Below are 15,691 nucleotides of genomic sequence, written 5' to 3'. Positions count from 1 at the left end.
TGTATGTGTGGTGTAGTGAGATTTGTGATACATCCTGTGGAGAGTTATCGCTGGTAGTTTATTGCAGGCAATGGAATAAAATCATTTTTCCACCCACGGGTACAGTTTATCAGAGCTGATTGGATTACCTCCTTTTATGTCTCTTGATAAATGTTCATATGGTAAAATAAAAGGACGTAGGAGCTAGGTAAAAAGCATAGTGATGGTGTGATCTAATGGTTAAGTAATGTAGGGTACACACCACGACGACCCGCTCACGATGCACATCGTGAGCGGGTCGTCAGTGTCTCGTCTGACCCGCTCACGGTGACGCGGGGGGGCACGACCCGCTCACGATGTGCATCGTGAGCGGGTCCCATCCGATGGCGACCCGCACCCTGCTGTATGGTCGTTCTTCAGATCCTACCTGCAGCAGCTAGGATCTGAATAACGACCAACCGACCCGCGGGGCCGCGCATCGGATCGGGATCGGACCAGAACAGGGAAAAAAAGGGCCCAATCTACCTACAATCTACATCCAATTGGTCGGAATTGGATCTAGATTGAGGGGATCGGGCCCTAGTTGTCCTGGTTTGTCCCAGGCATAATTCCGGGCTATTGGACACCACTGAACCAAGGGGATTGCTGATGGGGACCACAGGAGCTGGCGCTTAAACCTGACTCTTCCGCTAAATATAAGCTTCTCCCCTCAGGCCGGTGCATTAAGTGCCTGTAAGAATTGAGCAACGTTTAATGGGCGGTAGGGTTAGCAATTCTGTAGTTAACTTCTTTTTTGTTTGTAACTTTTAATTTATTGTTTAAGGGAGATTTGCTGCGTGCTGCTGGTAACGGTGACGGGCATCGGGTGCAGCCATACAAAATAGTATATAAAGAGCATAAAATAAAATTGGACATGCTCCCTTTTTTATGGAGAAATATTATCCAATATTGAATGGTATACAAGAATGTGAATCTTTAGGCTTAGCAGATATGTTGAAGTTAGTCCGATGTTTTCAATTTGTTGGATGACAATCAGCTGTGACAACCCGTCTTTAAAAAAAAAATTGATTGTGCAAAGTCTGATGTTCACAACACGTTTGTTAATGTTCATGAGTCCATCTTGTGGATACTAAAGAACAATGGTGTGCATGGCAGGAGTGCAAGGAGAAAAGGCTCTGCGCTCCAAAAAGAACACTGCTGTCTGTCTTCCATCACCTGAACAAGACAGGAGGCTAATGAAACATTTTTTTTTATTTCTGCAAAGGAGAACAAAATGGATCTCTGGAATACTGGGGCAGATGTATTAAGCTTGGCGAAGAGAGAAACTAGAGATAAAGTGGAAGGAGATAACGCACCAGCCAATCAGCTGTGTTTGAAATATGACAGTTGGCAGTTGATTAGCTGGTGCGTTATCTCCTTCCACTTTATCTCCAGTTTATCTCTTCACCAGGCTTAATACATCTGCCCCATTGTTACTAAAGTGTTGTGTTTGAAGAACGGAGAACACTGCATTCAAGCATAAAATCCTCATACCACTTGCGAAATACGGCAGTGGTGGTGGTATGGTTTGGGTTTTGCTTCCAGGATGATTTGCCAATGGGACAAAGAATTCACATTTATCTTTAGAATAATCTGGTATAGATTGAGAAGACATCTGTCCATTCACTGCATATCATGAGAACATGGGCCACGCAGCAAGACAACAACCCAAAGCACACAAGTCGTTTGACCAAAGAATGGTTAAAGAAGGATCCATTTTAAGTTTTGAACAGTCCTGACCTTAATCCAATCGAAATGTTGTGGAATGACCTGAAGGGAGCTCTTCGTTGGAGAAAATCCGCCGACATAACTGAGTTGAAGCTGTTTAGTACCGAGGAATGGGACTATATTCCTAACAGTTGTCACTTTGTCTTTGCTTATGCCATTTTATAGTAAAGGTTTCATGTGACAAAGTTGTGTCATGTTTATGTTTTTCTGTTACTTTTTATTAGTGAGAAGGCATGCCAATTAAATTTATTGACAATTCTTTTAATTTTCACAAAACTACTAAATACATCGTTTTACAAAGAGCAAAGCTTGAAATATTAGGCCAGCTTCAGTAATGTGAAGAAAAAAAAGTAATTTTGTGTCTTGACTAAACCCGTGGTGCACTGCAAAAGGAGTAAGTGTATTTTATATTGTTTCTGTGCAGGGTAAATATTGGCTCCCTCTGCATGTAGCCCACAGAAATTAGATTTTTAGTTTTATTTTGACATTGCAATTAAAAGTTCAGTTTGTTCATAACACACCCAAATATAAATCTCTCTGCACATGTTACATTTCCCCACCTGCGGGGCAACATGGTTTTGCCCAGTTGTAGAACCATGAGGATAACAGGGGGATGTGAGAGACTGTGTATGGTGTCTCATGAAGTGTGTTCCCCTCACATTACCTATGAAATATAATTACCGGTAGAAGCCATAAAAATAAACTACACAACCCAAGTTTTCAAGCGCTGATATTTTTGCCTGTATTTCAAAATTGGTCCAATTACGTTTCTATCAACTGTAACAATTGAATAACTTGGACAGGTACCTATTACTTTAGGCCAGGGGTGGGGAACCGTTTTTGTTCCAAGGGCCATTTGTATGGGGGGGGGGGAATCCTTCAGGGCCATATGTAAAAAAAATTCTTACAAATTGTCCTGCTGCAGCCGCCCCACGCTCCGGCGGCTGCCGCTGAATAGGACTGACAGTCTCCGGCTGCTGTTGGTTAAGAGGAACTCTCACGAGAACTACAGACCTCTCAGGAGAATTCCCCTGTACTGGACTCCCGGCAAAGCCGCTGGGCAGGTGGAGGGGCCACTCAGACTGGCTATGGTGGCCGCATACGGCCCCCGGTCCTGAGGTTCCCCACCCCTGCTTTAGGCGCTGGATACAAACTATTGAATGTTGCCCTTAGAATGGGAAGATATGCTGGCTGCTGTTTGAGGCTCTTCATGACTGACTTTTGGTAGCAGCTCAAGTTGGATACACACAGAATATATCATGTTATGTAATAATATATTATGTCGACATTCACCCTACACAATGCACCAACAGCTGGACAATATCTTGTCACATGTGTCATGTAGCAATGCCGCATTGTCTGTGGAATCAGCCACGGCCTGTGTGTGGGACAGATTGGGTGTACACACTGGATAATGGTCACGCAGATTGGTGGAAAGCACACATAAGTATAGGGGCTGATTCTGGATCATTCATAGCGATCTAAATTCGACCCAAACCACCGATGTACAGGGTTTGCGTATGTGCAAACCAAACCGCTTCGGTGAGTTTCACTCCCCCCCCCCCCCCAAGCTGTCCGTTGTGGGGCTGGAGGAGTGGAACTCCCGGTATTTAAAAGGCGCCCCCATGCAAATGCTGGATATTTCCATGGGAACGCAGACGGGGCGGTGCCTGTCTGGGGGGGTGTGGCTGACGTCACATGATAGCAACGTCTGCCAATCCTTCGGCGGTCTCCGAGGGAAATAAGTCAGTTTAGACCAGGCATGGCCAACGTTGGCCCTCCAGATGTTTTGAAACTACACATCCCAGCATGCTTTGCAATAGTTTTAGCATTCTCTAATAGCAAAACTGTGGCAAAGCATGCTGGGATGTGTAGTTTCACAACATCTGGAGGGCCAACGTTGGACATGCCTGGTTTAGACTCACCTTTATCTCAGAAGGGGAGAGAATAATTATCAGTAGTATTCCAGTAAATTATATAATGATATTTGTCTAAGAAAAATACTTTTAGGTTCATTAAGCTTTAAGGATTGAGAATGCTCACATTAACTTTAGTTCACAAAACACGGCCTCAACATACAATTTAATATGTCACGAAGTGGGGAATTTAATAGCACTATTAAATGGTCAATTAAAATACAGCGATCTAATAGAACTGAGTAATACACATGGAAAAGTTGCAACATGTTAATATGCCTTCATTGAAAGGGGAATTTTTTTATTCTCTATTCCCAACATCCTTGTTATCCGTAATAACAGGAAGAGCCAGCAGCCAGCTTATTTGTGCAGAAAATGGCTGATAACAGAGAGAAATAGCATGTACTTTACAGCCCAGCAAAACTAAATCTAAAGGCTAACGTCTGAAGTTCTGCCATCAAGGTAGGACTTACTTGTGTAACATGCCCACCCCACTGGGACTAGTAGTTTCGCCACAACTGGGAGAGCCACACATTGACTGTCCTATAGATGTATTAAAAAAAATCACTAAATCCACCCGAAAAAGGGCTTTGTTACCTCAATAGCAAATGTCAACTGACTGCAGCAGTAATATGCGCAAAGCTCAATAATGTAATGATACTTCCAATGTATCACCACCAAGCTGTGCCAGTTCCGGAGGTCTGAGGTCCATGAGCCAACGAATAAAACATTGGCCAGCAGTTGAGAAAAGTTGGTGTTTGCGTTCAACCGGTCAAACTGTAGTTTTCTAACTCTGTAAACACTGGATTCCTCACATCTGTACTCTGATATTCCATGAGTAGGTGGTCAGCACTCGATTCCTTTTCTTCACTATACATTTATAGAGTCCTTCATTGATGGCATTAGCAATTATACTCATGTGGTCATCGTTTAGGGAAAGGTACCCAGGGTATGAGTATTCCAGGAGCTCATTGTCTTTGTACCAGCTGTAGACACAGAATGAGTTAACGCATTAAATATAAGAGGATATAGTCACTCGAAAATACATGGTTCAACTCCCAAAACGACTGCATACGCTAATGCTGGCCACACGTAAAAACAATATAATTACTAAGTGTATAAGTAAATCAAATGAACAAGACAACTACAGAAACTCTCACATAACGTATGTCAGTGACGTCAATCTTGTACTCCAAGTGATTTTCTTATGTATGACTATCTACGATTATGGCAATGCCCTGGACACTTCCAAACAAACGTATTTCCAATTTTTCATCCCTGCTCAAACCTCTAACACCAAGTGACTTTTTAGTAGAGATGGGTCGTTCGCGAACGAAGCAAATCTTTTGAACGGATCCCATGAAAGAACGAGTGACCCGCCGATCCCAAAAAGGTGATCCGTCGTTCTTTTACTTTCAGTTTCGTTTTTCATTACAATGCATTTGCCTGAGCTCAGCACTGCCATCTGTGGCAGCTGAGATGTACTGACTCCGGAGACTGAGTACAGTGCTGCGACTGCAAGTGAAAGAAGGAATAATAAGGCTGCTGCTGCTAGGAATGGCCATCGCTGCAGACACCATCGATGGTTGCCATCGATGGCGATTCTGCACCCAGCCATCGATCAGTGTTTTACTCGGTTATGTATGTTCTTATTTGTTCAGCTCACTGTTTAATTTAAAAAAAAAAAAATCTAACAAAAAAGTGTATTGTAATGTAAAAGTGTGCTTGCATTCTTTATGTATGTATGTATGTATGTACTATCCCGGGTAATGTCTTCTACCATCCCCACCTTGGCATCAAGTATAATATCAGATACACCCTTACCTGTGACACTAAATATGCTGTGTACCAACTTATTTAACCGTGCGGATTGTCTTATTATAGGTAAGACTGAAAGGACATTTAAGGAGAGAATCACCACCCACCGGTCCACTATGTGTGCAGCTTTGGCAGGCGGCAAATGTGATCTCCCAGTACCCAAACATTTTGTAACATACATTACCATCTTTACGATATTGCATGATTGACCACACCCCCAAGTACTGCATTAAAACTGCTGCAATGTGTCACCAAGGGGATATTCCGCTTTCACACCATTGTACCTAGGGGACTTAATGAGTGCCTAAGCTGCATGACACCTAAATGGCAGTTCTGTTTTAGTATTTTTGCGTTTTACTATATATCTTTTTCAGGTGCTGATGTCACATTGTGTGAGCCATGGCCGCCGTCATACACAATGATACATATCTTCATACACCCAGTGGTCATTGTGTAACTGTTTTGTATCATGTTGATTGTAAGCTTGCGAGCAGGGCCCTCCTATATTTTGACTGTCTGTAAATACCCTGTTTTGTTGTATCACTGTCCCCTTTGTAAAGCGCAACGGAATATGCTGCGCTATATAAGAAACTGTTAATAAATAAATAAATAAATGTTGAGCCTGATGAAAATGCAGATTAAATTGCAGTGAAACGTTGCTGATACTACCTATGAGTCTGGAGTTATATTTTTTGGAGCTAGGAGTGCCGCATCCTATCTGCACTATACTATTCCTCATGTGAGGGCACCCGACTTAGGGGGGTATTCAATCGCCGGCGACCATCGCCCGACAACATTGAGCAGGGTATCTCGGCAGAACGGGCCCGACTTTACTAGCTGTCGGGCTCGTTCTGCCGAGAACGGCCGGGAAGTGACGAGCCGCCGGCTGCATCTCGCCTCTTCCCGGCCGCAACTCACGGCCACACCCCCTTCTCGCTCCCCGGCAGGCGGGACATTGAATCCCGCCTGCATGTTCTCGGTCGAGCTGACCGAGAACGGGCAAGCTCGACCGCTGTGACCTAAACATTGAATACCCCCTAAGTATACCTGGTTATTTTGTGGATTGTGCCAGTCTGCTGGATCTATATATACATGTTGGGCTTGAGTATCCTTCACACTACACACACACTGTACATCTGTGCATATAAATACATACATACTTCCACACCTACATACATACACTACTTAGTGCATCAGTTTATCTGAATGACCATTTTTGTCTGTTTTCCATGTTTGGGAGCAAACTCAATTGTCATTTGCTCCCAGAAATTACAAGATTTTCATTCCAACCAGTCAGATTGGAAACATAATCTTATAGTGTGTATCCAGCTATAGAGCTGGATGCAGGTGGTGTTGAAACTGTGTACTGTGCCCAATAGAGCTGGATGCAGGCGATGTTGGAGCTGAGTAAGCTGGATGCAGGTGGTGTTGGAGCTGTGTACTGTGCCTAGTAGAGCTGGGTGCAGGTGGTGTTGGAGCTGAGTGCTGTGCCTAGTAGAGCTGGATGCAGGTGGTGTTAGAGCTGTGTACTGTGCCTAGTAGAGCTGGATGCAGGTGGTGTTGGAGCTGTGTACTGTGCCTAGTAGAGCTGGATGCAGGCTATGTTGGAGCTGTGTACTGTGCCTAGTAGAGCTGGATGCAGGTGGTGTTGGAGTTGAGTGCTGTGCCTAATAGAGCTGGATGCAGGTGGTGTTGGAGCTGAGTGCTGTGCCTAGTAGAGCTGGATGCAGGTGGTTTTGGAGCTGAGTGCTCTGTGCCCTGTATAGCTGGATGCAGGTGGTGTTGGAGCTGAGTGCTCTGTGCCTAATAGAGCTGGATGGAGGTGGTGTTGGAGCTGAGTGCTGTGCCTAGTAGAGCTGGATGCAGGCGATGTTGGAGCTGTGTACTGTGCCTAGTAGAGCTGGATGCAGGCGGTGTTGGAGCTGTGTACTGTGCCTAGTAGAGCTGGATGCAGGTGGTGTTGGAGCTGTGTACTGTGCCTAGTAGAGATGGATGCAAGTGGTGTTGGAGCTGAGTGCTGTGCCTAGTAGAGCTGGATGCAGGTGGTGTTGGAGCTGAGTGCACTGTGCCTAGTAGAGCTGGATGCAGGTGGTGTTGGAGCTGAGTGCTGTGCTAGTAGAGCTGGATGCAGGTGGTGTTGGAGCTGAGTGCTGTGCCTAGTAGAGCTGGATGCAGGTGGTGGTGGAGCTGAGTCCTGTGCATAGAAGAGCTGGATGCAGGTGGTGTTGGAGCGGAGTGCTGTGCCTAGTTGAGCTGGATGCAGGTGGTTTTGGAGCTGAGTGCTCTGTGCCTAGTAGAGCTGGATGCAGGTGGTGTTGGAGCTGAGTGCTCTGTGCCTAGTAGAGCTGGATGCAGGTGATGTTGGAGCTGTGTACTGTGCCTAGTAGAGCTGGATGCAGGTGGTGTTGGAGCTGTGTACTGTGCCTAGTAGAGCTGGATGCAGGCAATGTTGGAGCTGTGTACTGTGCCTAGTAGAGCTGGATGCAGGCGGTGTTGGAGCTGTGTACTGTGCCTAGTAGAGCTGGATGCAGGTGGTGTTGGAGCTGTGTACTGTGCCTAGTAGAGATGGATGCAAGTGGTGTTGGAGCTGAGTGCTGTGCCTAGTAGAGCTGGATGCAGGTGGTGTTGGAGCTGAGTGCACTGTGCCTAGTAGAGCTGGATGCAGGTGGTGTTGGAGCTGAGTGCTGTGCTAGTAGAGCTGGATGCAGGTGGTGTTGGAGCTGAGTGCTGTGCCTAGTAGAGCTGGATGCAGGTGGTGGTGGAGCTGAGTCCTGTGCCTAGAAGAGCTGGATGCAGGTGGTGTTGGAGCTGAGTGCTCTGTGCCTAGTAGAGCTGGATGCAGGTGGTGTTGGAGCGGAGTGCTGTGCCTAGTTGAGCTGGATGCAGGTGGTTTTGGAGCTGAGTGCTCTGTGCCTAGTAGAGCTGGATGCAGGTGGTGTTGGAGCTGAGTGCTCTGTGCCTAGTAGAGCTGGATGCAGGTGATGTTGGAGCTGTGTACTGTGCCTAGTAGAGCTGGATGCAGGTGGTGTTGGAGCTGTGTACTGTGCCTAGTAGAGCTGGATGCAGGTGGTGTTGGAACCATTGCTCTGTGCCCAAAAGAGCTGGATGCAGGTGATGTTGGAGCTGTGTGCTGTGTGCTGTGTCCTATAGAGTGGGATACAGGTGGTGTTGGAGCTGAGTACTGTTCCCATTAATGCTGGATACAGGCGGTGTTGGAGCTGAGTGCTCTGTGCCCTGTATAGCTGGATGCAGGTGGTGTTGGAGCTGAGTATGGCGGTAATGTTGGAGCTGTGTGCTGTGTCCTGTAGAGTGGGATACAGGTGGCGTTGGAGCTGAGTACTGTTCCCAATAATGCTGGATACAGGCGGTGTTGGAGCTGAGTGCTCTGTGCCCTGTATAGCTGGATGCAGGTGGTGTTGGAGCTGAGTATGGCGGTAATGTTGGAGCTGTGTGCTGTGTCCTGTAGAGTGGGATACAGGTGGCGTTGGAGCTGAGTACTGTTCCCAATAATGCTGGATACAGGCGGTGTTGGAGCTGAGTACTCTGTGCCCTATAGAGCTGGATGCAGGTGGTGTTGGAGCTGAGTATGGCGGTGATGTTGGAGCTGTGTGCTGTGTCCTGTAGAGTGGGATACAGGTAGCGTTGGAGCTGAGTACTGTTCCCAATAATGCTGGATACAGGCGGTGTTGGAGCTGAGTACTCTGTGAAGTTTATCCCAGTGGTGACCAAGAGCCGAGCCAGCTGGGCTCCTTTTACGCCTCATATACCCCATAGGATTGCACATGTAGTCTGCCTCTAATGTGTGAACCAGGAAACTTGGGCCTAAATGACTATTCTCTGTTTCAACACCATGAATTTTTCAAATATTTGCCAGAGCTGTCAGTGTGCAGCAGTTATTGTACACAGGAGGCGAAAGCACAATATACTTACTAAACTTTGCCTTTCTTATGGATAATCTTCTTCCCGCATCTAAAGGTCACGTTCCTGCCTTCTGAAACCAAACGGACTTTGGTTCTAGGTGGTGTTGGCGTAGGCATCCGTGTTGGAAATGGAAAGTCTGTAATATACAACATAAGGTAACCTGTTGGTGCGCAGTAGAATGAGCGATGCTGCTTTCTCATAACTAATTGGGATGTATGCAGCCCCCACACATTGCACATTACTGACTTGCCCCATACAGTTCAATTGAAAATGTAAAATGAGAAGTGGCCCAGAGTGACACTTCCGAGTGTCAGTCCGTGATCAGGACGGGCAAAATGTACAGGTAGTTGTATCACACGCCCGGATTGGGCACTACCCATGGTTAGCAGTAGGTTTAATCCAGGAGATGTTCTACATTAAAGGAACATTCAGATGAATGGGGAAATGTCTTACCCCAGCGGAGGCACCATAGCATGCCCATGATATGTGAGGGGTGTGATGCTGCCAGATAATATATCTGTTGATCTGATCATGTATGCCCAGCTATACAGGCAATGCAGAAAGTATAGGATGGTGGAGTACATTGTGGCAAGTCAGGTGACTGAACAGCCACTTATCATACATACCCCTGTACATTGTACAATATACATATATATTTATCAAAACATGATGAAAACCAAACGGATATATCCACCAATAGGGCTTTCAGCCTTTACAAAAATGTGCCCCATTGTGACAGATCATGAGATATAGAAATGAATTAATATTAAGACAGATACCATAGCAGAAGTCACAGCTGTATGGGCAGTATTTCTTCATTGGCATTCTCCTGGAGTCGCAGTACCCTTTGTGTGCCCAGCTGGCACACATTAAGTATCTGTCTCTGCATCCTGCAAAAAGAACAAAATATCCTTAGTAATATGAGGTCACCGGTAACCTCCATCAGTCCCTGCATGGTGTCATGTGACCGCCATGTGATCTGGCTTGGTCCAATCACTGAATGCCTGGATCTTGTTTTGCTGAATTGGAATGGATGCGGTCACATGGATTTGGATAGTCAGCGAGGGAATAAGGGGCTTCATTCAGACCAGCAGAGTTTATATTCAGCCTTACCCCCTACCATCGGAACCGGCCTGAATTGTCCACCTTCCGATCGCGTCTGAATTAGTCCCAACGTTCTTATGGGTGGATACTACTAAAAAATGCCATGACAAATTTTCCGTAGGACAATAAATATACTATGCACTATGCAGCCGATTACTTATATAATATTTTAGACTCACAGAAAAAAGATCAGATTTCTAGTAATTTGTGCCCAATTCACAAAAGATTAAGGGAAAGTAAATAACTACAAAGCAAAGTTTTGTTAAATTGGGGCACAGCTTAACATTTGCAAACCAATTATATTTTTTTAAATTTTTTATATATATTTCAATTTAGAAGTAATTTTTTAATATGAGAAATCAGCCGTCTCCTGTAAAACAAAAGTTTAGCAACATGGTTCTTAGAAAATCTGTAAATTAATAGATTTGTAAATTGTCATTAGATCTGACTGCAATGAGACAACTTTACACAGTGGCGTAACAATGACAGCACAACCCATGTGGTGGTTTGGGGCGCTGGTTCCACAGGGGTGCAGGGTCTCCGCAGATGGCCATGCGCAAGGAATCTGCTGAAAACGGCCCTGCAAAATGGCCAGGCCTTGGAGGAAAGAGATGCTACTGGTCTTAACAGAGCTACGGAACTTTATCTTTTGTTAACAACTTTTTATTACATTTATTTATTTACAGTTTCTTATATAGCGCAGCAGATTCCGTACAGTGTCTTATATAGTGCAGCAGATTCCGTTACAGTTTCTTATATAGCGCAGCAGATTCCGTTGCGCTTTACAATCATTTTAGACTTTGAGCAGCTAATTTTAGGAGAATAACCTTTCCCAGACAGTGCACTCAAATGAGCCAGCTGTAGTTTACGGAGGTTGTGGGGCCCATATTGTAAGGTTATTTATCGGTGATTTACACTTTGTGTAATAAATAATTAATAGACTATTAACTGCTTATGCAATTTACAGCAAATAGTAACTATTTGGTGAACTATTACAATAGTATTTTATATTGATCCAGTTACTGCTGTCTATGATAACTCCTTTCAAGTCCTTATAGTACAGAAGAGCCCTTACGACATGTAATAAAATACTTAAGTGAAAGTGTAACCACTTGCTGTGTGGATTATAAATCTTCCCATGATACTGTTCCCTAAGTATCATACTGCTAGCCACAAGGGGACACCACACAAAGCACAGCACTCGCCAGAAGGTGCCACCACACAAAGCGCAGCACTCGCCAGAAGGTGCCACCACACAAAGCACAGCACTCACCAGAAGGTGCCACCACACAAAGCACAGCACTCGCCAGGTGGTGCCACCACACAAAGCACTGCTTTCACCAGAAGGTGCCACCACATAAAGCGCAGCACTTGCCAGGTGGTGCCACCACACAAAGCACAGCATTCGCCATTTAGGACCAACACACAAAGCAGCACTCATGAAATAGCACCAACACACAGCACAACACTTGTCAGATGACACTGCCACACAGCGCAGCACTCGCCAGATGGCACCATCACACAGCGCAGCACTCACCAGATGGCACCACAACATTGTGCAGCACTCACCAGATGCCACCGCTACACAGTGCAGCACTTGCCAAATAGAGCTGCCACACAGAGCACGACACTAACTAGATGATGCCACCACACAGAGTGAAAGCTCTTACCAAAAACTGCCACCACACAGTGCAGCCCTGGCAAGGTGCCCCCACCACACAGGGGGCCATATGTATCAAGCTTAAAAAAAACAATAAAGTGGAGAGTCATAAACAACCAGCCAATCAGCTCCAACTTGTCATTTTTCAAACCCAACCTGTAACATGACAGTTAGGAGCTGATTATCTGGCTGTTTATCACTTTTTGAAGCTTGATACATCTGGCCCAGAGTGCAGTGCTGCTGTTTAGTCACATTGTTCAAAGAGAAATAACTGGCGGTGCCGTATCATATCCAGGCACCATGGTTAAGCTGGGTTGGGCTGAAAATCGCTCAGTGCATACACACTGAGTGATTTCGCCTGTCTAAGCAACTTTACCGGGGTAGGACGGCCTTCCATAGCAGAACACTATGGAAAGCCGTGTACCCCCTTGCTCATCTGCTTGTAATACCAGCGGATGAGTGGCGCCGGCCGGCGATGATGCGGGAGTGCGAATCAGCGATCACCGCTGGGCTGTACACATTGGGCGGGTTTTGAGCTGAAAGCCACTCAAATGCCAAAACTAAGCTGCTTTCGGCTCAAAGTTGCCCAGTGTGTAGGGGCCTTAAATCTTTTTAAAGGCAATACAAGAAAATGAAGAAAATGGTACTAACCGTACAGACTGTAGATTCCCCACATATCATCTTGGGAGATTGTCTTCTTCCCGGTCAGTGTGGAATTAATGTGCATCAGGGCATTGCTGTTTAAGGAATGCATCAGTCCCAGGGCATGTCCGATTTCATGGGCTGCTACGTGCACAAGGTCTGTGAGCCAAACGCCTATATAGACAGAATTCAAATGATAAAAATCATCAGTGAATGAACAATATTATCTGCTTTATAGTAAACAATGGAAAACTTCAACATTTATACTACATACCTGCTTACTACTGATAGCTGGCCACTGGGAGATGCAGATAGCACACACAGAACGGAAGGAGGAGGTGGGCTCTGCGACACCCTTGCCTTCATCAAGTGGACGGGGCAATGGCCCTTATTCTTGTTCACTCACAAAGGCAAAACCACTCTCTAATGGACAAAACCATATGCACTGCAGGGGGGCAGATGTAACATGTGCAGAGAGAATTAGATTTGTGTGTTATTTTGTTTCTATGCAGGGAAAATACTGACTGCTTTATTTCTACACTGCAATATAGATCTCACTTTGAAGTAATACCCCACCCAAATCTTATTCTACCTGCACATGTTACATCTGCTGCCCCACCTGCAGTGCACATGGTTTTGTCCATCTGAGAAGGAATTTGCCTCTTGAGAGTGAACTAGAATAAGGCCCTATGGGAGAGAAGCAGTATCAGTGCTCTGTGCTGATACTGCTTCGCCCGCATGCATTAAGTGTGGCAAGTGACAGAGGCGCACTGATATGTGGGAAGATAACACATCTACCCCCACTGAGACTAACCAGCTCTAATTCTAAGGACCATTAAGATTTTATAGCGGTCTTTGCCTGCAGAAGTTGGCCTTTTTTTTTTCAACAAATGGTTTGTGGTCAATGCCCCACCGAGGTGAGTTTCTCAGTTTCATTGATGGGAATTTTCACTGAGGAGGGACTTTGACAACTTGGTTCCTATTTTATACAGGAAAGAGGTAGAAGAAGTGAGCAGATCTTCCATCCTACAGGCATGCAAATATCTCATTGCATGATCTGGGGTCTGATTCAGAGATGGATACAGTTCCTACAACAGCTGTGTCTTTGAACCAGAGGCGGATTTTCCCCATAAAGAGATGTATATTGCAGTGCAGGAATAAGTCAGTATTATACCTACACAGAAACAAAATAACTCACCCAAATCTAAATCTCTATGCACATGTTACATCTGCCCCACCTGCAGTGCACACGGTTTTGTCTATTTGAGAAGGAACTTGCCTATAAAAATATACAAAAGCTGCAGGAGGTGTTTGTGTTCTGCTGATGCTGTTAAAGATGCAACATTGCACCACTTGGGTGGTTCAGTGACTCCTTTTCTACCAAATTTGATCTTTTCATGATCAGACTAAAATTTTCTGTTTTAAGAATGTGAGGGATCAATTAGCCTGTCCAAATAATCAATTTTGATTAGCAGCATACAGTACAGTAAATAAATAAATACAATTAAGGGACCGCCACCATACCAGTTACAATTACAGACTCACAGCATTGAGGTCTATGTGACATTGGAATGTTCTCCCCATGTTTGTGTGGGTCTTCTCTATGGGCCTTATTCTGGTCGGTGCGGCCGGATCCGATTATGCGGCCAGGACCGTGCGTGCGAAACCCTGCCTTCCATACGGATCGCCAACTCCGTCCGTACGCGGTAAGAAGCTGGCCGAACGGACCGCACGTGTATTTTACACGGAATACGCCTCCTCCATCTAAGGGAACCTCCCCCATCATTCGATGGTCGCAGACCATCGAATGCAGGACCGAGTGCTCCACCAGCTCCCGCAACCTCAGACCACACGGACATTTTTCCGTGCAAAAGCAGGGATCTGGGTGGGCAGCTGACATCCGGCGATGTCATATGTCCGCCCCCTACACGTGCGTCACGGCCGCATTACCATACGTACGCCCAGCGTTTGCATGGGAACGCCCATGAAACGCGGGGCGTATGCATATGGTAATGAGCACAAATAGCCCTTCACGCCCCTCTCCACCCCCCGTTCGGAGTGTTCACATTTCATGCGGGATTTGGCCGTACGCCCCGCTCGCACATGCGCAGAGACGCCTCTGCACATGCGCAGACACAAAACATCGGCGGCCCGAACGCACGCGAATATATCCGCACCAACCAGAATAAGGGCCTATGTGCAGATCTCCCGCATTCTAGTGGAGAAGGCAGGAGGGAATGATAATCACCATCAATTGTAGCGTTGAGGGAGGTGATGGGGCTACAATGATGCGAACCCCACTATTTCACACCCACTACCTACCAGTAAACTGGCGAATCACAGCGCTTTGCAAAAGTGGTGGCAGAGCTTAATGTGCCCAGTGGCATCAACTATCCAGTCTTCTCGGGGCCTGCCCTTGTTGGTGGGATCAGCCTGGGTCAGCTGATAAAGGGGAGATCTACTCACTTTTCCGAAGGGTGCAGGAGGCAACTAGAATGCTATGTTTGAGATTACCGTCTCCCGTTCTAAAACTTACTTAGATCGCTTTTAAAACATGTAGACCTCAGCCTGTTTTTCTACCCCAACATAGTCAATACATTGCTTCATGAATGAGTGTTCCGCTCCTAGGAAATCATTACCAGAAAATTCATGGGGTGCAAAAATAATTATTATTTATGCGTGCAGGGTAAATACTGGTTGCTTTTACATGTAGCACATAAATGATGGACATCATGGACACAGCAGTGTAGAATTGCGCTTGGACACACCAGTCTCACATCTAATCTCTCTGCACATTTACACCTGACACACCTGCAATGCAGCATGGTCTGCCCAGGTGCAATCGGCCTGATTCACAAATGAATACAAATGCTGTGTGAATACA

The 15,691-nt window shown here is 45.8% G+C and overlaps 1 protein-coding gene across 1 annotated transcript in view; it reads right to left on the bottom strand.

The window, feature by feature from the left end:
• Positions 1-3,660: 3,660 nt before the first annotated feature.
• Positions 3,661-15,691, bottom strand: part of MMP23B (matrix metallopeptidase 23B) — a 27,989-nt gene continuing 15,958 nt past the window's right edge. The window contains exons 5-8 of the mRNA XM_083163401.1: positions 12,817-12,981; positions 10,181-10,291; positions 9,411-9,537; positions 3,661-4,648 (exon numbers count right to left, since the gene is read on the bottom strand). Of these exons, the coding sequence (XP_083019527.1) occupies positions 4,474-4,648; positions 9,411-9,537; positions 10,181-10,291; positions 12,817-12,981 (578 nt within the window). The 3' untranslated portion in view covers positions 3,661-4,473. The remainder of the gene's footprint in view (positions 4,649-9,410; positions 9,538-10,180; positions 10,292-12,816; positions 12,982-15,691) is intronic.

This window comes from Crinia signifera, chromosome 19, assembly GCF_055691185.1.
Source record: "Crinia signifera chromosome 19, ASM5569118v1, whole genome shotgun sequence".
Classification (NCBI taxonomy): Eukaryota; Metazoa; Chordata; class Amphibia; order Anura; family Myobatrachidae; genus Crinia; species Crinia signifera.
This window is presented reverse-complemented; position numbering and strand designations above follow the sequence as displayed.